The sequence below is a fragment of the Hyaena hyaena genome, unplaced genomic scaffold (genome assembly GCF_003009895.1).
Source record: "Hyaena hyaena isolate Hyena2069 unplaced genomic scaffold, ASM300989v1 scaffold_73, whole genome shotgun sequence".
In the NCBI taxonomy this organism is placed as follows: domain Eukaryota; kingdom Metazoa; phylum Chordata; class Mammalia; order Carnivora; family Hyaenidae; genus Hyaena; species Hyaena hyaena.
The window spans coordinates 2,405,809-2,430,064 of NW_024080705.1; the positions used below are offsets into that span (position 1 = coordinate 2,405,809).

At 38.9% G+C, this 24,256-nt stretch overlaps 1 protein-coding gene across 2 annotated transcripts in view; it reads right to left on the reverse strand.

Moving 5' to 3' along the window:
- The window catches only part of MYPN (myopalladin), a 71,641-nt gene that overhangs the window by 8,160 nt on the left and 39,225 nt on the right, over positions 1 to 24,256 (reverse strand). For both annotated transcript variants that reach the window (XM_039233288.1, XM_039233290.1), the window contains exons 8-17: positions 22,947 to 23,063; positions 22,117 to 22,489; positions 14,315 to 14,905; positions 13,801 to 13,939; positions 8,687 to 8,908; positions 7,358 to 7,507; positions 6,327 to 6,409; positions 4,997 to 5,123; positions 3,532 to 3,739; positions 1,617 to 1,782 (exon numbers count right to left, since the gene is read on the reverse strand). In XM_039233288.1, the coding sequence (XP_039089219.1) occupies positions 1,617 to 1,782; positions 3,532 to 3,739; positions 4,997 to 5,123; positions 6,327 to 6,409; positions 7,358 to 7,507; positions 8,687 to 8,908; positions 13,801 to 13,939; positions 14,315 to 14,905; positions 22,117 to 22,489; positions 22,947 to 23,063 (2,176 nt within the window). The remainder of the gene's footprint in view (positions 1 to 1,616; positions 1,783 to 3,531; positions 3,740 to 4,996; positions 5,124 to 6,326; positions 6,410 to 7,357; positions 7,508 to 8,686; positions 8,909 to 13,800; positions 13,940 to 14,314; positions 14,906 to 22,116; positions 22,490 to 22,946; positions 23,064 to 24,256) is intronic.

The following is a 24,256-nucleotide window of genomic DNA, read 5'->3' on the forward strand; positions in this document are numbered from 1 at the left end:
CTTCTCTGACATCAGCTATAGCAACATTTTTCTAGGTATGTCTCTTGAGGGAAGGGAAACAAAAGCAAAAATAAACTATTGTGACTACATCAGAATAAAAAGCTTCTGCATAGCAAAGGATACAATCAGCAAAACTAAAAGACGACCTACTGAAAGGGAGAAGATATTTGCATATGACTTACCAAATAAAGGGTTAGTATGCAAAATATGTAAAGAACGTAATTCAAGTCAACACCAAAAAAACAAATAATCCAATTAAAAAATGGGCAGAAGACATGAACAGACATTTTCCCAAAGAAATACAGATGGCCAACAGACACATGAAAAGATGCTCAAAATCACTCATCATTAGGGAAATGCAAATCAAAACCACAATAAGATATCACCTCATACCTGTCAGAATGGCTAAAATCATCACAAGAAACAACAAGTGTTGACAAGGATGTGGAGAAAAAGGAATGCTTGTACACTGTTGGTGAGAAGGCAAACTGGTGCAGCCTCTGTATGGAGGCTTTTCAAAAAATTAAAATAGAATCACCAAATAATTCAGTAATTCCACTACTGAGTTTTTACGCAAAGAAACAAAAATACTAATTCAAAAAGATATATGAACCCTTATGTTTATTGCAGCATTATTTACAATAGCCAAAATATGGAAGTAACCCAAGTGTACAATGACAGACAAATGGATAAGGATGTTTTATACACATTTACACACATACACACACAGACACACACACACACACACACACACACACACACAGGAATGTTACTCAGCCATGAAAAAGAATGAAATCTTACCATTTGCAATAGCATGGGTGGATCTAGGGAGTATAATGCTAAATGAAATAAGTCAGTTAGAGAAAGACAAATACCATATTATTTCACTGACACATGGAATTTAATAATAATAATAAAAAAAGGAACAGGGGTGCCTGGGTGGCTCAGTCAGTTAAATGTCTGACTGGCTCAGGTCATGATCTCTAGTCTATGAGTTTGAGCTTTGCATAGGGCTCTGTGCTGACAGCACAGAGCCTGGAGGCTGCTTCGGATTCTGTGTCTCCCTCTCTCTCTGCCCCTTCCCTGCTGGCAGTCTGTCTCTGTTTCAAAAATAAATAAACATTTAAAAAATACTTTTAAAAAAGCTAAGGGAACAAAGGGGGAAAAAAAGAAAGAAACCAAAAAACAGACTCTTAACTATAGAGGACAAACTGATGGCATCAGAGGGGAGATTGGTGGGAGGATGGTATAAATTGAGGAAAGGGAAAAGACAACATTTATCTTGATGAGCACTGAGTAATGTATACAATTGCTGAATCACTACATTGTATACCTGAAACTAATATAACACTGTATGTTAACTATACTGAACTAAAATAAAACTTCACTAATTAATCTGGAAAAAAATTAAGGTTTTAAAACTCTGGGGCATCCAAATCATGGACTGTCCTTCAGGAACAACAAAAAAATAAATTCTTGATATGTACAATGACATGGATGAAATTCAAATGCATCATATTGGGTGACAGACAGATTAAAAAGACAACAGACTGACTTGGGTGCCCAGGAAGCCCCACTGAGTTTGGAAGTCCCTTTGAACGTGGGGCGGGCTCTACCTGATCCTCTCTCTGGTGAAAGGGATGGTCTCGTTGTCCTTCTTCCAGTAGAACACAGGTGGCGGCATGCCTATCACACGGCACTCCAGCCTCACCGGGTGGCCTTCGGGAACTCCACTGTTCTGCAGTTTCTCCAGGATCACAGGTGCTTTCTTCACCTCTTTGGCTGAATGAGAAGAAAGGCCACTCTTACTTGAATAGTAAGTGCCTTGAGGTTCATGCTTCAAACTCATTCCAGTTAAGGAATTCAGCAGAGTGGGCACTCCCCCTCCCCGACTTTCCTTCTCTTCAGAACACTTCTCCCCTCTCTAAGTGAAGATTGCTGTCTTGTTAAAAGTTCCAGAAATGATTTAAAAAGGAATGAGGAAACTTACACATTGTATGAGAGACAACACTCAGGGGTCTGTGTTGCACACGGGGGGTGTGAATGGTGGGTGTGGAATTTAAGGAGTTTCTTTTATTCTAAGCAGTAAATTTTGAGAAACAGCAGATTTTCAATACTGAATATATCATTTCTCTTTTCTAGAGGAGCTTATTTTGTGGAAGGTATATTAATTTTCCCTCAACTTTTATTTTGAAGAAGTTTATAGCTACAGAAGAGAAGTATACTACGTTTTACAAATTTTTACAAAATGTGTATTTATTATTTTTGAGAAAGAGAGAAAGAGTGCAAGTGGGGAAGGGGCAGAGAGAGATGGGGACAGAGGATCTGAAGTGGGTTCTGCACTGACAGCAGGGAGCCTGATGTGAGGCTCGAACCCATGAACTGCAAGATCATGACCAGAGCTAAAGTTGGACGCTTAACTGACTGAGCCACCCAGGTGCCCCAAGAGAGACACTACTTTTTTAAAAAACCCCACAAATTATGCTTCCTAAGGAGGACTTTTTTGGGCAAAGATCCTTCATATTTCGATTCCAGAGTCAATATTTGCAAAATAGTGGGGGGAAAATGAAGCATACAATCAATATATCCTTGCAGAATGAGCTTTTCCTACTCTGTTGGGAAGAAAAAATTAAGAGTGAGAAAAAGAAAAAGATATATGGGGCAAGCAGCCACTAGCCTATAGAGAGGATAGCATGCTGAAGCCATCCTTGTTTCTGGTAGGGGCCACACATGGGAGAAAGCTCAGCACTAGAATTCATATATTCTGAAATCTATTTCTGGCTGGACTCCTGTCCTGAGGGTTGGTATCAACCAAGTGATGATGACTTGTCCTTATTTGTAGGCATTACAGTATTTTTTCACACTATCTCGTACGGTAAAGGTTCATTTGCTTAGTTATCAACTCAACATTTGGTGAGCATGGCTCATGTTTTAGGTCCTAAGACATATACTCAAGATACACCCCAAAAGTCAGAATGTCTGACTAGAAGCTTACAATCTCTTCAGGAAAGCAAAACAGTTACATAGAAGGTTGTAAGTGCTCTGAAGAGCCCCTCCTTTTCTAAGTCCTATGGAAACAGAGGAGGATGTGCCTTGGTGGTGACATTTGAATTAAGCCTTTGAGAATGAGGAGGAGGTTCCTAGGCAAAGAAGGGCATTCCTGGTAGAAGGATCTCTGAAGCAAAGACATGGAAGCTCAGGGTATGGGCAAGATTCTGGTGTGTTCCAGGACAGATGAACGTAGGGCAAGTGACTTGGATTTAGTGATAGTCTATTAACTAACGAATTGATTAACTATTACAATGACTCCCACATATTGCATGCATATATGCACAAGGTACCCCATTATGTTTTTAGCTTACTGATATGTCTTTGAAAGCAATATAGGAAATATGGCCCTTACTACATGAAGGAAAAATTGAAATGGGACTTGGTGAGGCAAAGGTCTAAGGAGTTCTGTCAGAGGTTGGGCATATTTGGGCAATAAATTTGAAGGGAGTTATGTTTAGGGGCCCCAGCAGCAAACCTTACCTACTACAGTGAGCTCCAGACTAAAGGAATTCTGTCCAGTTTTGTTGGTAGCAACGCATGTGTAGGTCCCCGCGTCACGCTGAGTGAGTGGGTCAATGAGCAGAGAGTGGACTCCAGTCTCCCTGACCAACATCTTGTGGGAGGCGTCTGGTAGCACAGGTTGGCCATTGAGGAGCCACGTCAGCTCTGGGGGCGGTAAGCCACTCACCTAATAAACAACAGGACAGCTGAGGCAAATGACAGACCGATGACAGGCAGATTTATTTGGTGGCTGAATTCTTTATCCTTGTCTGGCACCACATAGATAGTGAGAAAATACATGTGTATTTTCTGCAGGGGCATCAGAACATGAGGGGTCTAGATGGATGACTGCATTAATTTAAACTGTATAGTGTCTTGACCCTAAATCAGGTCATGATTATATTCTAGATTAGAATAAATAAGAAATAAAAAGCTAAATAAATAGATAAAATAGGCCTGCTGCATCAGTTTCACAGATGGTATATTGCTTACATACCTGATAAGCAACAGGCAGCCAAGAAAAGGGCAGACCTTAAACTAGTGTTCTCAAACCTTGCTGTCTAGTATAATCAAGTGGGGAACATTGGAAAATCCCAATGCCCATTTACTATATCAAGTCAGAATCTCTGGGGATGGGACCCATGATGGGTATCTTTTAGGGTTTAGCATGGAAGAAGTAACAATCAATCCTGAATATTATTTAGGCAGACATTGACAGAGCAAGAACTACCTGGGAAGTGGACTCTGAATGCTTAACCTCAAGCCTTTACTAATTTGCACCTAAAATTTCCACAGCATTCTCATCTTTGCCTGGGGTAGAAGAGGTGACTTAAGTTTCTCTTTATACTGAGATCTCCACGTTGCTCAACTGAATATAGTTTCTGGTTAAAGAATTAGAATGTAGAATAGCCAAAGGTGGTAGATGCTGATTAGTATGAGAAGCCAACATTGGTTTTCATAAACCACCTTGGAGCCATCTTTTCATGACTATAATTTTTTCAAAGTCTATACATCACAGCAATTCACTTCAAGGATGCAAAAATCACATTTTTGGCTTTATAGTAACAAAGACTTTCTAGGCACCACATGGAAAATGTCTGAATTATATCAATCAATCACCTCTTTGGTTGTCTTTTACAAATTCAGAGTTAACTTGGTACAGTACCAAAGTAATTTTTTTCCAGCAAAATTTTATTAAGATGTAAAGACTTAAAAAATAGCATGAAATTTTTTTGTCTGGTATTAAATGCTCTGTAAAAGCCTTGAAAGAAGTGATCTCTTTTCCTTCCCAAGTCCCCCTTTCCCAAACCCCCCCCAACGAAAAATACAAAAAAACAAAAAAACAACCAAACCAAAACAAACACAAAACAAACAAAAATAAGTGCAAACTAACAAATGCAAAATGTGAACAGATCTGGAACCAAGGATGAATATTAGAGTCTACCTTACAGTCCAGACGACACAGGCGCCCCTCATGAGCTACCATATCCCCAGGAGCCTGCAGGAAATGTGGTCGGAAAAAGCGTTCCTGCAGGGGCTCTTTGTCTCTTTCTTGTACTCGAGACCTTCCTCTATAAAAAACAAGCATGCTCAGTCATTAAACATAGAAACCAATTTATAAACTTATGACAGCAGGCATTTAGGCTGGGCTAGAGAGCCTAGAGAACAGATAATTTTTGGGAGGGTGGGGAAGGAGGTTGCTTTACCATAAACAAATAATAAATAACAAAAAATGGTGTGGAGCTGAGGTAAAAAACAAAGTGGTAAGCATTTCATACAGTGTAGGATTATCTTGTGAGATCTGTAATCAAACAAACAGGCTTTAGCTTCTTTCTCTTTGAAGTCATCTGGGTTAAGTGGCTCAGCTCTCCTTGCCTTGGCTTTGACCGGTTGTTCAAAAGTTTCAAAATAAACAAATAAATCAGTATTCAAGCTGAATCTCAAACAAGAGCCAAAAGACAAGTCCTGTTTATGACCCAGAACAAGGCAGCTGCTACCCCTGTGTCTCTAAGTAATAAAATTTAACCTGGCTATAAATTATGGCAGACTGTTAAAGATGATCATGAACTTAAACTGGTTAAGACAGACTCACAGTAACAGCTGTTCTTGAAGAGAAAAAATGAAGAAGGTGGTATAGTTGCAGCGGTGATGAAATAACTGGATCTGAAACATGGGTCACTATTTTTGCTCATTTGGTAAGTCAAATATAATTCATCCATGTCAGCAACTATGGAATGCTCTGCTAAGACTTAGTGGCACCATAAGATTCAAGGGGAAGCCAGGCTCTGAATTCTTAATGGTTAGTAAAATCACGGAGGAAGAAAGCCAATTGCTATGTTAGAGACAATTGTTATATTGGGGACAAAAACAACAAAAGCAGTCCATCTATATACATATAATCATTAACAGTTTCCGTTTTATTAAAGAAAATATGGCAATTTAATTCAAAGACTCTGGTTTTACATATTACCTGTACTGCTGCTACTGGTGGTTACAAATTTTGAGCCATTAAAACTGTGCCACAGACCAGTGCTTCTCAAATATAATGTGCTTCTAAATCACCTGGGGATCTTTTATTAAAATGTACATTATGATTCAGTAGGTCTAGGGTGGACTTGGGATTCCACATTTGCAACAAGTTCCCAAGGGAGGCTGATGCTGCAGGTGAGATGCTACATTTTAAGAAACAATTTGTAGACCCAACACTTAGATGTTCATTGTGGTGGGTGAATGCTTGGGAGGGGCTCGAGAAAGGAGATTCTTACTCTCTTTACCTGTGAGACTGACCAGCAGATGTTAGTCGACTACGAATGGGAAAACTTTGTACCATCAAGTGGCCAGAACAGCTGATTCTCCCCTGAGAAACAAAAATGAACAAGAATAAAAATAAGAAGAATTCCATACTTCTTTCAGGTTGTGTAAGTTTTTCTGGACTGGAACATTATGAACCTTTTGACAAACTATTAGGAGAAAGAAAACTTGGGGGTGGGGAATGAAAACAATAAAATATGACTCCTTAGATCATTGTTAATATTTCAGGGGGATTTTTTTTAAGAATAATGTGATGACTTTCATTTTGAACTTGGAAATGAACAGAGCACAGATGTAAAAAGTTTTGAATTCTTGTGCACTTAACGTTATCTGCAGCCACATGCAGAGACCCTGGCCAAGTATTTTATACTTTTCTCAATAGAGGTTATCCTCAAAACTAACATTTTAATAAGAAGAGTGGATGAGAGTAGAAATTATAGTTCTATATTTTCTCTTCTAATACTAGTTGAAGATATTTATTTTGTCATTTCTCTTGAGGGAGTTTTAAGTCTTGATCCTTGATCTCATTCAGAAAAGGAAAGTGAAAGATTATGGCTTTCCAATTTCTACCAAAAAAAAAAAATTAAAAAGACATAATGGATTTGAGGAATATTTACAAGCCTTTTTGGAGTAATTTGCATGTTCTCTAAAGAACAAAAACAAATCCTTTTTTTTTTTTGACAGAATGATTCATAGACTTTTCAAGAGAATCAATGAGTTGATAAGCATAAGATTTAGTCCTATACATCTGGGACACAGTGAACAGATACTACTAATGTCCTTTCAGAGAAAGTCTGAAGGCTTGAATGACCCATCAATGGCTAACTGGTCTTTTAAGCTGTGATACTGTACTCTAGTTACACACAATCACAATGCTTCTCATTCATTTTCCTCAGCAATTCTTATTAACTTGCACTTCTCAAGGTCTCATTCACAATGACATCAGTTGCTCCTTTTTCAGATTGCAGCACAGCGCAGAACCCTGCTTCCGCACCTGGGGGTTGGCAGCCATGATAGTGTAGTTGCCATCGTCTTCACTGGTGGTGGAGTCAATGTGCAGAGAGCACGTCCCATCTCCTTCTCGCCTCATTTTGCAGTGTTCATTTCTCTTTGAAATCTGCTTCCCATCTTTGAACCAGTAAACCTGCAATGAGAGATAATCAAGGAGAATATACACTGTTCTGTACATCTTTTAAAGTAGGGAGTAGGGGGAGGCAAGGGCAGATTGCCATCTCTACAAATGACCCATCTCTTATAAAGCACTTAGAAAAAAATTACAAAATATATTAAAATGACTGTATAACATACTCCTGAGTTTGTACATATAGAGTACCTAAGTCATAAATTCTGTATAATTTAGGATTGAGATCAAGCTTTTGGCTCTTTTTATTGTATTTCATAATTACTTAAAAAGCTACCACAAGGACCAGACATGTCTCCAGAGACAAAAGAATGAAAACCAGGAGGCTGAATTTTTCCTATTTATAAGCTCAAGTCTTCTGTAGTTGCAGATCTCAAGGTCTACAGTAGCTTACCTTATTTGAAAGGTTAATATGGTTTATTATACCAAGTGAAATGAGGCCATTTCATTAAATTTCTCATCTGGCTAAAATTTAATAAATATCTTCTCTATTTTGGGTTCTGCATGTATCAAGGAGATCTCTCAAAGACAGCGGGGTTAAAGTACTGATTGCAGCTGTTCTCCTCGACATTTCCTGGTTACCTAACCATACATGATAACACCATGCTAATGTTTGTGAAAGTAGAGTGGAGAGATCCCCTACCACAGCCGCACCGGGTGTAAATCCTTCTCTCAGCTGATTGCCAAAAAAATCTGGTGACTCATAAGATTTTTCAGCAGCCAGTGATAATGATATGACATTTTCAGCATTTACCAACTTAATAGTAATGATACAAATATAGCTCACTTTGTGCAACAACAGGCACTTTGTGGGTATTCAGTAAATGCTTAAAAAAAAAAAAGAAAGAAAAGAAAAAGAAAAAAGAAAAAATCTATTTGATGAGTTTGGTGGTTGAGGGAATCAATAACCCAAAATGGAGGATTATGACTCAGAAGCTTATTTTAAACTTTTATTAAAGTTCTAACTTAACCATAATTCAGATTTATTTTTGACCTAATTATTTAATGATCCTATTCCTGACTGTCTCTTTTTAGTCAAATTATTTGGGCTTTGTTAATTTTCTGGTATTGATTTTTATTCCCTCTGTAGATTCTTCCCTAGAATCTGATAAGACTTCCTCAAAGGCACTGTCTACACTTCTGTGCTGTTGGTTGGACAAACGGCTGGTCATCTTCCCCTACCTTTGGAACAGGTATCCCAACAATTTTGCAGGTAAATGTCACTGGAGAGCCTTCTGTAACCCGGAAATGCTTGAGTCTTTTGTCAAAGATGGGAGCTATACACTTGCCCGTGGGGATCTCGTCATGTTGGATTTCATCATCTGATTCATCAACAGGGGTACGTTCCAAGCGAAACTCTATTTCATTCATCAGCCTCTGCTCAAAGCTTGAAATTTTGTACTCCTGTCAAAATGGCAAACATGCTTCAATTTTAGTTCTATGGGTGAGAAAGGTGTTTATCAGTATAACTTGAGGATAGAACTTTTTAAGATTCAGATTTACATCATGGAAACCCAATAAACCAGGAATGTTCCATTTCCAGTTCCTCACCATGGAGCACTAAAGGAGATGCCAATGTCTCTACTATAATCCCAAACTGCCTGAGTGAATCCTGATTCCTCACCTTGAGTATGGAGCCCCAGTAGCATCCTGTAGAGAAATGAAGATGGAATGTAATTTCCATTACTACTATTAATGTCTATTTCAATATGTAGAACTTCCTATTTGATAATATGGCAAAAGTATTCTGAACTGCATTCTGCTGTATGTTTGCATTACCAATTTCCTGTCTCTACTGGACATTCCCATCTGCATACTTGCTGAAACCTGTCTTGAATAAATCTCCCTTGACACCATATCCATCTTCATTGCATCTCTCTACTCCCACCACAACAAAACTACTTGAAATAATTTTCTGTTGTTATGGGATCATTTCCTTGTCACTCTTTTGCTAATGTACTCCAATTAGGCTTATGTTCTCATTGTGCCACTGAGATTACTATTGTCAGGGTCTCCAAATTTGCAAAATCCAGTTGTCACTTATCTGTTCTTACCTGATTTCTAAGCAGCATTAGACAAAGATGGCTACTTTCTCCTTTTTGAAACATTTTCTTCTGTTTGTTTTCACAACACCATATTGGTTTTCCTTCTGTTTCTTTATCAGTCTTTTTGTTAGCTCCTAATCCTAGGTAGGTGGTTTCATCTTATCTCACAGCTTTAGATACCTTCCATATGCTGATGACTCCAAATCCATATCTTCAAGCCTGGTCTTTCCCCAGAACTTATATACCCGATGACCTGCTTTACGTCATGAGAGTCATACACCCAGTGATTGATTCTATGTCATGGCTTGGGTGCTCAATGGACATCTCAAATTTAACATGATCTTAACATAACTTGATTTCTGTCCCCGAGAGATGCTCCTACCCTACTCTTCCCCATCTCAGGAAACGGTGCCACTATTCATCTACTTAGTTAAGTAGTTAAGCAATGTTTCTCACACTGTCCTTGGTGAAAGCCAGGTTTTTAAAAAGTTTCCAATGTGTAGTTTTGTAAAGTAAAATAAAAATGAATTGCTAGCAAAATGAAATTTAAGAGGTGTACAAAATTATTATACTCAATAAGTATAAAGTTTCTCTTCCCAATTGCTATAAAATTTCCTTTAAAAATATTTTTAAGTTTATTTATTTAGAGAGAGAGAACATGAGTGAGTGAGGGGCAGAGAAGGAGAGGGAGAGAATCCCAAGCAGGTTTTGCACTGACAGTGTCAGTGCTGACTTTTTCCCAACGCAGGGCTCAAACTCACTAACTGTGAGATCATGACCTGAGCCAAAATCAAGAGTCGGGGGAGCTCAACTGAGCCACCCGGACACCCACTATAAAAATTTCTTGAAAGTTACTCAGTTCCTGTTCTTATGTCAAGGTGAAGAGGTGATAGCTTGCAGACTGTCACAGGTCCTCAGACTACATTTTGAGTGTACCAAGTTAAATCCTAAATCTAGGACTTATCTTGAATTCCTATCACTCCCTCTCTCTGCCTTATTCAATCAAGCTTAAATGTCACTTCCTGAAAGCAGGCTTCTCAGTCCACTTAATCTAAATTAACTACCCATTCTAAATCTCTACATTTCTAGTATATTTCTTGTTTGCTTGTTAATTGAATGATTGAATATCTCTAAGGATTAGAATTTAGCTCCACAAGAGCAGAGATCTTGTTTATCTTGCTTCTCACTGTATCAACAACACCTGGAATAGTGGTCTGCTTCATGGCACGGGCTCAATGAGTATATGAAGAATGAGTGAATACATGAATGACATGGAAGGGGGCAATCACTTGTTCCACTTGTGCATCTTTGAGGCATCCAGAGCCATGCCTTTGGTTTGAAAGTGAGACATTTTGTTAAGCTTGTGACTCTAATTAACCATAATTTCATAATTTAGGTGAGCTCCTTGGAGATGGTACTAGGATGCTCCTGAAATAGAATTTGGAAGCACATGGCTGATATACATCCGCCCTTAGTGTTAGGCAGAGTAATTGAGTTCAGGACCCATAAGATGTATTCTCAGGCTATTAAATCATATTACTCATCTCCTCTTGTTACTGTCTTATACCTATTATCACCTGAAATTGTGTAGAATTAGAACTTAGGAAATACAGAAATCAAATGTTTCTTGGTTTCAATTTCTTGAAACCAATTTTATTTAAAAAAAATTTTTTTAATGTTTTATTTATTTCTAGGAGAGAGAGAGAGAGACAGCGTGAGCAGGGGAGGGTCAGAGAGAGAGGAAGTCACAGACTCTGAAACAGGCTCCAGGCTCTGGGCTGGCAGTCAGCACAGAGCTCGACGCGGGGCTCAAACCCATGAACCATGAGATCATGACCCGAGCCAAAGTCAGACGCTTAACCGACTAAGCCACCCAGGCAGCCCTCTTGAAACCAAGTTTAAATCCTCTCTCAGATATGTCAAAGAAAACCCATTTTCTAAAACATTAATTTAGAACTTTGAGTTCTGGGGAGGAAATTGTTTATAGTCAATATTCATTGTTTAAGGACTTTAGATTTATTTTCATACTCAGCATAATGTGATAATTCTAGACCACACAAGTACTCTAAGAGGTTGTTATTCTTCATTTGCTAGGAATAAAATAGGGCTAAAGAGTCCAGCTTTCTGGACCTAAAAGTTTTCAAAGCAAAATAAAACAAAAATGCATATGCTTCATAAGAAATCATTTGCTTTCCCCCTCATATATGTAGGCTAATATGGGAAAGAGAAAAACTGATCATTTTGATTACAAGTCCCCAGACTGTGGGTATAGATGGCTATCAATATGTAAGTGTTTCTTTATGATTGTTTTCCACTCTCCTAAGCAAATTTTCTAAACCCTAGCCAGCAGGCCACAGTACACTGCAATCTTCACAACATCTTCACTATAATTTCCCAAGGCAACAATGACAGTATTATAAAGTGGTCATTATTTTATTCCTCAAAACTTGGTTTGAATCAAAATCTACCAACCTAATGCAAGCTTTTCATCTTAGAACCTTCTTTTCCTGAATTGCATTTATGCAGCTTGGTTCTCTTATCCATGGCATAGAACTCAGTCTAGAACCAATTCTGTAACTAAACCACCAAAGCAATTGTCAGAGTAATGATTCTCAGAAGAACACTGATGCATGTCACAGATATTCAGTAGTAAAATGCTTTTTAAACTGCTCATGTTATTAGCCATGAGGTTATTTCATGATGGAAATTTAATAATGAGTTTCATTAGGTTTATGACACTCAACTCATACAAGTTTGTATTTACAGGTACTCACATTTCAGGTAATTAGGAGAAAAACCCTACTTTGCCGTGAGTTGGGTGGTGGATTAACATGGATCTACCGACAGAGTAACTATAAAAGTAAAATCAAACAGATGTGTGCTGGCCTGTTATCATTTTTACAGGGTTCTAACTGCTCCCTCTCTGGGTAGTAAAAGACATAGGCTGAACACAGCTCTGATTTCTGTGACACTTAGAAGGACTAACAATCACAAATGTGATGACAGTATTATAGGAAAGCAAATCTGTGTCAGACAGAGCCACATTTATGGGACTTGGGTAATTGTCATAAAACTGAAAAAGGCTGCAGAGTTTCAGGGAAAATGTGATGTGTCCTGGAGACTAGGGCTCTACTTCTAGTTCCACCACTGACAATTTGACAACCGTGCCTCCATTTCTTCATCTAGAAGATGGAAGAGAAGAATAGTTGCTTCCCAGAAACATAGGTAGTTCTGGGGAATAACATGTGAGATGTATACTCAGTTGTAATAAACTTAAATATTGTTCTTCAATTCAATAAGGTCAATTTTAAAAAAGATTTTAAGCAGCACATTTTCAAGAGAATCTACTTAGTAAAAGTTGCCCAACAGATAGCACAATTGTAAAATACTGTATATCCATGGCTCCACTGGAGGTAAAAGACAGAAACACTAAAGAAAACAGCATATGGTTGGGGAAATCTGGATCCTTTTTCCGGGGATCAGTTATGCCACAAATTCCACAATATTTGTCATATTGTTTTGGCTGAAATCTTATGTTATGTTTCATAATAGATTTGATCAGTTCCCACCTTGGAAAATAAACCGAGTTAGGTTATTAAAATGTAAACCTACATTTAAAAATTAACCATGTTATAAAATGTAAAAACAGATGGCTCAGATAACAAAATAGTCTATTTTTCTTTTATCTGATGCTCACCTATGGCTTTCCTTTTTCTCCTTTGGTGTGAGCACTTACTAGTAAGCAAGGAGTTGTATGGGTTGAACTACAGGATATTGGCTAATGTGCATTTCACATGATTCAACCTAATATGAAGAATGAGGGGAGCTGGTGAGCAGACCTCTAGCACATTAGACTGTAGGAGTAAGATAAAGGACAGCGTGAAGTCCCAGATCTCCTTTAAGTTTAGATCTTCTTATATACTGAAGTAGTTCAAAGATGTGATGATATTCACCAATACTTAGCTGAGGATTACTACACGGCCAACAGACCATCTAGTCTCCTTCTTTGACATATTCCATTCTACATAAACACATATAAACAGTTAAATTGAACTACTGGGGTAATCAAGAACTATAGATCTATGCGGATGACTTTCCTATATGACTGTTGATTAACCTATGCTCTACCTTCTAAGACCACAAGGTCAACCTCACTGAGGTCTGTGACCTGACCATCCAAGGACTGAATTAAATGAAATTAAATTTCTTATGATGAAATTCCAATAAACCATTTGAGACCGACAATCTTACCTGCTGGTTTGATCTGACATCACTGAAATTCATTTTTTTCCCCAAGTCTAGAATCACTGCATTCTTAGTTTCACGAATGTAATCATCATTCACTGGTTGGGGAGACTTTGTATTTTTCTTCATTAGTCCCTGTGATGGCCTGTAAAATAAATTCACACCAGACATACCCATGAAAAACCCTGGCCCATGTCCAAAAGCCTAGAAATCACAGTGGCTGAAATGGCAATCAGACACTAGGAATCATCAGGCATTATGGAGGCCATCTTGTATACAAAAGTTGAGCACTACACAGAGAATCTGTGTTTGTAGAGGTGTTTTCAATATTTAAATTGTTAAAAATTATTTAATGTAATCATGCCCTTTGTTCTAAGGTGTTCAATATCCATTTAGTGTCTAAGAGATAAGATTATCCCGGAATCCACTAAATGAGAGTCCTGTCCCAGACCAAGCTATTCTATGCATAAATCCTTTGTTTAGTGACATCTTTTACTTCAGAAACCTTAATGACACTTACACGGATGGTGCACTTCTAGGCAGCCCCATGGCATTGGTGGGTGGGATGGCAGGGAGAGAAGGCAGAACGGAGCTGAGGAAAGCCACTGGGTTCTGAATCCGGCTGGTGGGAGAGACGGGAGCTGGGGAAACACAGCGGGGCTGAAACTGGTTTCCACTGGAGATGGCAAATGTGAGTGGCGGTTGTGCTGGCTCTATTGGAGCTGGAGGGGGTGGCTCGTTTTGGATGGAAACTCCTCCTAGAGATTTGGTTTGCACGGAGGGGTGAGAAACTAAGAGGCTTTCTTTGCTCACTGTCCTCTGAATGGTTTGAGGAGTGCTGCTCAGGGTGAACACTGGAGAGCTGGAAGGGGACACAGTTGCTGCAGTGGTATTTGTAGAGGGGAAGAAATGCTTTGGCCGGGCCAAGCTGAAAGTCTGTGATGAAGGGGGCTTCACCTGCTTGCTGGACATTGTCACCGCCGGGGAAGCAGTAGCGTTCAAAACACTCATGTTGAAAGGAAACTCCTTAGGAGATGAAGGAGATGGGTTTTGTAACTGCTGTTGTTCCAGTAAGACTTGGTTGTGAAGCTGTTGTAGCTGGCTGGAATCACTGCACACAAGAGTAGGGAAAGAGAGGGGGAAATCCGTCACCATCGGCTTCACCCATCAGAAAATGTACAGACAGGCTGTTTACAACTTTATACTGATTCAGAACACACAACTAGAGTTGCCAGAAATGAGCTAATTAATTCCTTGTGAGTTGTTTCTCCTTTCTAAATCTGTTTTATTGTCAGAAGGGAAAGAGCCACCACAATGCACAACTCCAAAGGCATCATTCACGTTGTATTCTTTGTGTTGTGACCCTGCAACATAGCAGCCCAATTTTAGAATGTTTACAAATCAGAAAAAAAGCAATAGAAACAATGGTCTTCTGTTTGGAATGCTTAAAGTTCTGATAGGAGCAGACTATCTCAGCTCGGGACAGAAGGCAGTGAGCTACACACTGATGTAAGTAACTGAATGTGTTGTATTCTTCATTTTGCCTCATTTTAAAGCAAACCTTAATAAAGCCGTGGGATGTGTCTTGGTGTTTCTCATCCTCTCTCAACAACAAAACATCACAGATAAGGGGACCATATGACCTGATACATCCTGGGCAGCCTTGGTTTATGCCTGTTTTCCTGGCATAATCGTTAATAGTGCTCTTTTACTCTTGAAAATAGCATTGTTTGAATGGTAGATTATATGGCCGCCCTAAATATAAACATTGCCTTAGCCTCTTCTTGTTCCTAAGAAGAGAAAGAAGATCCAGCTGGGAGTACTTTCTTCTTTTATAGGAAGCTGAGTCACAGAAGCATCATATGATTTGACTTATGTCTCACAGTCTACTTAATATATCTTAACAAAATGGCTATTTTTTAAGAAAGAAAGTGGAAAATGAAAACCTCTAAAAATTATTTATGCATAGAGCTGTCAGGGCTGCTAAACTGCTGGTTAAAAGAATTTACTCTCGAGTGAGTAACCACAGGAAGATCCACAAGGGAGGCTTTGGTGTCTCAAGTCCACCATGATTTTATGTTCTTGGAAACACAGGTCACTTTGGAACATAGAAGATCTGCTGAACATGAGATCTATTAAAAATGAAAGGTTCTGTATGTTCCTACTGTCGGGAGAGTCAATACCAACAGCAATAAAGCTGAACCAGGAGGTTCTCCAAACCTTGATTATTCTGAATTCTTGGAGTGTAAAGACGTTTCTCCTTCCTTTCATTAACATTTCTGATACATAATATATGGAAAAGTAACTTCACAAAAGTGCTGTCAACTTCCCATCTGCTGTTAAATGCTACATACTGTGCATACTTTGTTCATCTGTGAAAATTCTTGTTTTGAGATAAACTAAGAATTCAAAAGCATTAGCTGCTTGGTACAGTAACTTTCTTCTCTCTCTCCTTTCTAGAAGCGAGTGTATAAACTGAGAGAATAAAGCAATATAATGAAAAATTAAGCCTTTCTGTTTCATCACAGATGAAAGGATTCAGCAATCGAGACAACCTGATAATCTTTATTAGATTATCCTTAGAAAATATAAAATATATACAATTAATAGTTTCTACTAGTGTTAACTTTCCCAATGGCATGAAAATATAAAAATCTTTAGATTTTTAATAGATCTCATATTTGTCAGGTTACATTCTGTGATTGCTATATCCAGAAGACAATGCTATATGGTTTTCAGAACATCTCTGCATAGAGTCATGTAAGTAAATTTTAGTCTTATGATATTGAAGAAATATTTTATTGTGGCCATGGAAATAGAAAAAGTAGTATATGACAAATAAGTAATCTTAGATTGATAAGGATGATAAAAAGGGGCAGGAAATCATTTGGTATTGATTGATTCTTATTTTCCTTTCATTCCCATTGAATAAAACCTAAGAACCAGCTTTTCACTTTAAATAAGACTTCCACTGGCATGTTAGCCCTAATTATTCAATTTAGCATACTGGGTTATAAAGGGTCACAAACCTTAAACATAATGATATGTGAGATACAGTGTCAAATTGTTTTTGATTATCTAAGTTTTTGGAAGAATTCATTTGAGAAAAATGTCTGTTTTTGTTTGAACAGGGTTTCTTTTTCTCATTTTATAAAAGTCTTGTTTCAGAAGGGATTTAAAACAGCTATTTGGATTAGCTTATTCATTACATCAGGTGTCAATTCCATTATTAAATGAACATTTATTGAATTTTCTGTGTTTACTTTGTTAGGCACTTTAGGAGATATAAATATGCCCAAGGTAGTATGAACTATTCAGGGCTCAAAAATATTACTATACATACATATAACATAAATAACCACTGGTTATTTACAGATAACATGTGGAACTTACCTACTGCTTTAATAATGAAGGTACAAAGTGCAATGAAAGAATAAAGGAAGGGAAAATTAATTACAATGGCTACTAGTTCTAAAAATCCTGAGTAATGTCTCTAATTCAAAGTAACAGCCTGTCATAATTGCTATATGCTCAGCTGCTCTTTTGTTGTTGCTATGAGGATTTCTGAAGTCAGCTTTATACCCAAGCTTTCTTTTATTAGCTTTCAAGCTGACATTAAGCTTTCTTGGACCCAGGCAGATCTCTTGGCTCTCTTGGTTACCTGTAAATATCTTCTCTTTTGTCACAATGTAACTAAACCTAACTCTCAAGAATATGGTTTCTACAGACAGACAGACTTAGGTCCTAATCCTGGCTCTGCCACTCATTATCTGTGTGGCTTTGGGGGAGTTTTTAGACTTGTTCTGACCCCGATTCCCTCATAAATAAAACAGGAGTAAGTAATATCTCAACATTGTTGTGAGAATTGATAAATCACCTAAAACATAGAAGTGACCAATAAATGATGGCTACTTTATTCTTTAGTTTCTGAACTATACGTATCAATTTCAAGATTTGTAAGAATGGGACGCCTGAGTGGCTCAGTCTGTTAAGCATCTGACTTCAGCTCAGGTCATGATCTCATGGTTTGTGGGTTTGAGCCCCGCGTCGGGCTCTGTGCTGACAGCTAGCTCAGAGCCTGGAGCCTGTTTCAGATTGTGTGTCTCCCTCTCTCTCTGACCCTTCCCTGTTCATGTTGTCACACACTCTCTCTCTCTCTCTCTCAGAAATAAATAAAAAACATTAAAAATTTTTAAAAAAAGATTTATAAGAATGAAGATTAGAGTTTCAGATTTGTAAGAATGCTTCTTGTGGTTTCTGGGATACAAAAGAATTTCTTAGGGATTTTGAGCTGTTGAGATAAAAAAGCTTATTGACTAAACAAAACAAACTTGAGATACTGTATTAAGTACTTTTGAAAGCAATTTTGGCAACAAAAATTTTGGGCAGTGTGTGCTAGATGGAGCCAGCTCTCAATTGCTCTGGAGAGCAGATTGTGCACATCTCATTCTAATTCCTCGTTCAATGACCTTGCTTTAGCAGCCTGAAATAGAATACGGTGGGAGAAAATTGGCAAATGCTAGAAATCAGGGCTTTCCCGTCTCCTTCCATTGTTAAAACGTTTGCCAGCACATCACTGATTAGGATAACTAATTCTGAGTAAATATGTCTCTGCAATTGGCTTTCAGCTGTGGTTTTACCAGTGGCTACTATGCTGGCAGAATCACCAAGAGAATTACTAAGAGACAAAAGAATATTTAGGCACCATTGCCCAGAGGGTCAACCGGCAGGGGAAAAGATCCAGGTTTAGTTATTGTTATCTTTTTAAGTGTAGGTCAGTTGTTCTTAAACTTTAGTAAGCCTCAGAAGCCTCTGGAGGGCTGGTTGAAACACAGATACTGCCCTCCTTGCCCCCACATCCAGCTTCTGGTTCAAGGCTGGCATGGGACCTCAGAGTCTGCATTTCTATCAAGCACCCAGGTGATGCTAGTGCTGTGAATAGCAAGGCTCTAGCTGGTTTGTGCATGCAACTGGGACTGAGAACTACTGCTTTAAAGAAACACTTGTCCTCCAAACATAGGTTTTTCTAGTACATTCTGATATTTGTCTGACATTTACTCACTTTAAGTGTAAATTATTGTTGTTTCCTGAATGTGGTGGGATGGGTGTATGGGATGGGGTGGAGTGATAAAGAGTTCTAACTCAGACTCTCCAACTTTGGATCAGTAGTTTCCAAACTGGCTAAACATTAAATAGGCTGTGGAGGGATTCTGATTCAGTTGGGATGGAAGGCATAAATGTTTTTTAAAAGCTCCACATTTTATTCTACAGTGTAGCCAGGATGAAGACTCACTGCTCCAGACAGCTTGAATCAAGTTGAAAATTTCAAAGTCTGCGTTATTTAGGCTTTGAAGATACAGTGTTTAAAAATGACAGTTTCTCTTTCCTTTGCAGTTTTTAAGATCTGTAAGGATTATGTCTATTTTCTATATGATGGCAAATTGAAGGAACAAGCAGAAAATTGTATCCTCAAGAAGATTATTCAGCGAGTTGATATATTTTACTGCAAAACCTAAAAGATTAAAACAAAGAAGTCAAAACCAGTAAGAAAAGATTGTAGACATATGGGTTTAGTAAGAACTCATGTGTGTGTGTGCGTGTGCACATGAACGTATATATTCATACCTCTACGAATACAAACCTATATACACACAATGAAGAGAAAACTTAAGGAAGGCAAAAAAGAATAAAGAATTATATAGTGCTGAGGACTTGATCTGTAGAGGGTGTCACTACATAACTTAGTACAAAGAATTATTATATTTATTGAAAGTCTCATGTGGCAGATACTGCTGGCTGACTACTTAATTCTTCCCTTTGTAAAAGAGTTTGATTTTATTCAAGGAGGCAATATATGCAGCCAAAGACTACACTTCCTAGTCTTTTTTGCATTTAGTATACCATGTGAATAAGTTCTGGCCAATGAGATACAAGCACAAGATTTTGGGTAAGACCTAAGAAGGCTCCTTGGAAGGAGTCTGACATCAGGGCTTCACACATTTGCCCTTCCTGTAGCTTGAAATCAGATGTGATGACTAGACTATCATCAGCCATCCTGAACCATGAAGGGACTTGGAGAAGAAGCCAGTGCTGAAGGTGGCAAAGCAGAAAGACAGGAGACTGGATTGTCAATGACTATGGAGCCACTATAACAGCTCTAGACTGTTCATATAATTCCTTTATTTAAGAGAAAAACACTCATGTATTTAACCCGCCATTTGTTTGGGTTTTCTGCAACATGAAACTAAACGTAATCCTAACTGACATACCTAAGAGCCCCTGAACAGTCCCTGGATAAGAGGAGGCCCTACGAAGGAAATTGTTTTGGGTTACCTGTTCCCAAAATTCCTTTTTCTGAAAAATCCAAATCCCCACCCTGCTGCCCTTCACTGTTCTGATTCCGTCCATTTGACTCTTCTTTTCTCTCTGCACCTGACCAGGCTGGACCAGCTTGTATTTGGAATTGAACTGCTATGAATGATTTAATTATCAATAGAACTTGACACAAATTGTAGAACGTGACACAAAATATGCCACGATGGGCCAGGTAGGAATTGATGAGTCTCCAAAGAGAGAAGAGAGGATATGCAAAGAAGAAACAAGGAGGTGCTCAAGACAGAGAGTGAGTGGTGGACAGAGGCTTGGGTTACCCTTCTCCAGGCAGGGATTCTCCAGGCTGCCTTTTGTTTTCCATTCTTGCCTATTTCCCTACAATAACCCATTCCCTCTTTTTACTTTACTGGATTCCCATTTCCTAAGGCCAGCAGGACCTTCAGGGGACAGAGACATTTTTGGATGTGCTTTTCCAAGAGGCATGTTTCATAACATTCTATTTCATTCCCAGAATTTTGCCTTATGTGATAGTGAAAAGAATATAAAACTAAACATGACTTGCCTCTAATGAACATCTTGTGTTCTGCACTGAGAAACTCATGATGGGAGCACTGTTACTATAAATGTTAATGTTGACATTTAAAGGTTTATGTAATTATAAATATAATTTTAAAAATTTTGACGTGTGGACCAAACAGAACACAGTAGTAGTATCATGTTCTGTGTTTGCTTTGTAATGGATGAACATTAAACATTGCAGGATGGTTCCACTGGAGGCTCTCTAGGGGGTTAGGGCGACAACACATCAGGCCCCGAGGGGAGTCTGAAGATCATGACTCTTCACTCTTTCATCCCCATTATGTTTATACAAAACCTACTGTGGTTACGACAGAATATCTAGCCGTAGCAAAGAACAAGTACTAAATATGTTTCCCATAATGACTACAAATGCTTTAGATGAAGCAGAAATGGGAGAAGAAGGTATAAAATTACAGGCTATAAGGAATATTAGATGCAAGAAAGGAGTTTATAAAAAGAGTGTAGAAAGTGCTTTAGCTGGAGCCCTCTAACATTAGACAAACATCTTTATCAGCTAGTTCAGGAGTAACATTATGTGTAACATTTCTCAAAGGTAGAATATTTAACAGTAAGGATGGTAGTGATGGTACACTAACATTGATGTAAGGGTTTCTGGTTTGCAAAGCATTTAAAGTCTATTTTCTTGGAGCGCCTGGGTTGGTCAGTCAGTTAAGCATCAGGCTTCAGGGGGCGCCTGGGTGGCTCAGTCAGTTAAGCATCAGACTTCAGCTTAGGTCATGATCTCACGGTTTGTGATTTAGAGCCCCGTTGCGCTCTGTGCTGACAGCTCAGAGCCTGGAGGCTGCTTCAGAGTCTATCTTTCACTCTCTCTTTGCCCCTTCCCCACTTGTGTTCTGTCTCTCTCTTTCAGAAATAAATAACCATTAAAAATTTTTTAAAAACTAAGTGTATTTTCTCATTCCTTAATTCCGTTTTTTAGCCCCATTATTATTATTTTTTTTTACAAATAGTTTATTGTCAAATTAGTTTCCACACAACACTCAGTGCTCATCCCCACAAGTGCCCTCCTCCATGCCCATCCCCCCTCCCCCCCACATCCATCAGTCCTCAGTTTTTGTCAGCATTCAAGAGTCTCTCATGGTTTGCCTCTCTCCCTTTCCCCCACCATTTCCGCCCTTCTTCTCCCCCTTGTTCCTCCGTCAAGTTCCTCCTAATCCTCCTATACGTGCAAACATATGATATTTGTCCTTCTCTGCCTGACTTATTTCGCTCAGCATAACACCCTCAAGGTCCATCCATGTTGCTACACATGGCCAGATTTCATTCTTTCTCATTGCCATGTAGTATTCCATGGTATAGATAAACCACATCTTCAGCCCCATTATTTTTAAGGGCAGATTCAGAGAAGCTCAGAGGCACCCTTGGTCATCCATTCTAATTTTTACTTACAGTTTGGGTTTGGCCAGAACTGGAGGGGGTTCTTTGATGGGTGAAGAAGGCTCAGAGATTTTTGCTGCCTGTCCATTGAATCTCTCCGGGAAAGAATCAGGCCTGGTCTGGTTGGTGGTCACCATGCCACCCTCAGAAGATGCTTCACTTCCTTTGTCATCTTCAGGCAGGTTGAAGTGCACACGGAGCCCAATCCTTGAGCTGGACCGGGGCTCATTATGGTTTACCAGAACCCCTTCGAGTTTGGGTTTAGGGGGTTGTTCCACAGAAGGAGGCTCTGGGTTGGGTGGGGATGGCTGTTGCTCAATAACAGCCAGGTTAGTGGTGGAGTTGGCTGAGTGAAGAGACCCATTATTTCTGAGGTCTTCATTTCCTGAAAGGACAACAACAGGACCTGAGCTGTTAGTGCCCCTTAATAAGACAAGATAGGATTATAATTGTGAGCTGGGGGCATGTATCCAAACCAGATGAGTATGCTAATGGAAGAATGCTTGTCAAAAACAATGACCATAATCTGGGGCATTAAAAAATGGTGCAAATACAGGAAAAAAATAAACTAAAAATCTAAGTACCATTTTGGAAAGAATATTAGAAGCTTACATAATACCAAGGAGATGTTTTCTTAGGGAACAGAATAGATAACAGTTGGATAATGGGTAGTGGTGGTGGTCAATAAAAAATTGAAAAAATTGGATAAGAACACTTTCCTTGAAAGGAAATTTCTTTTAGGAGAACCTAACTAGCTTCATAAGAAAACCAATAAAGAAGAATAATGCAGTCGCTACCTACTCATATTCAAAGTCATGATCTGGCATTTCAAGGGCCCTTACCTCTTACATCAAGTTGTGCGATGCTTGACACTGTGCCATATTTGTTGCTGGCAGTACAGGTGAAGCACCCAGAGTCTTCTGCAAATACCTCAGCAATGACCAAAGTACAAATCTCCTCTAAATGCCAGTAAAACAGAATGGTTACTCAGTTATGGAAATGGAATTACAAAATTTACTGATATCAAGTGATGATTCTACAAAAGTCAACGTAAGAAGTTGATTCTATTAATTGTTTGAAAATAATTAGTCCAATTACTTGATTGAATTGACTGATGAGCAGGCTAAATTAACCAAAGGATGTAGAACAAAAAGTTCTATTGGCAAGAAGATTTTATGATAATATAATATCTTGATATATTGTGAATTCTCAGATTATTTTCTATTTTTTGTCATCAGTCCAGATGACAAAAATAGAACTGAGAAACAATAAACTTATAAACTGCAAAAACAAGTTAGGAGTTAGGGCAGGAGATTTGTGTGAAATAAAATGATTAATAAAACATTTTAAAATTTGGTCTCTCATTATGCCTGTGGAGAACTTTTGCACTGAGGTAATTTTTATTTTACAAATAGTTTATTATCAAGTTGGTTTCTATATAACACCCTGTGCTCATCCCCACAAGTGCCCCCCTCCATGCCCATCGCCCCCCTCCCCCCACACCCATCAGTCCTCAGTTTGTTCCCAGCATTCAAGAGTCTCTCATGGTTTGCCTGGTCATTTTTGGGTCATCTTTTACCTGGGCCATTTGGAAGCCCCCTAATTTCCATAGAGATACCTCCCCCCCCCCCCCCCCCCCCCCCAGGTACAAAGCATGCACCTGTTTCCTGCTTAAAACTCCTTAAATGTAGAGTGCTTAGTGTACGTTGGGCGCTCAGTAAATAGATGTTAAATGGACAAATGACTAGACACATGGATATGTGAGTTTTCAGTTTCTCCAGGACAAAGGTCCAGCCTATTCTGCAAGCCCCTTCCCGTTCAGATCCTCCTCACCTTCCCAGCCTTATCTTACATCTCCTCTGGTGCACCCTGTGTTGCAACACCAGTGAGCGTCTCGTGATTGCCAGTTATGGCAATGCTGGTCCTCTGCTGGACGTGCTCTTTTCCATTGCCTTCCATGGAGGTGCCTGTGTAAGACTCAGCCATTCCCGCCTCCTCGTCAAAGCTGTCCCTCAAACATCCTGGCAGAGTTCAACACCTCTGATCCTCTGCTTTACAGATCCTGCTACTATCATTCCTTGTTCTATGCCTGTCTCTCCCACAGACAGTGCAACTTGAGGGCTGTAATTTAGTCTCTTTATTTTGTTTCCTA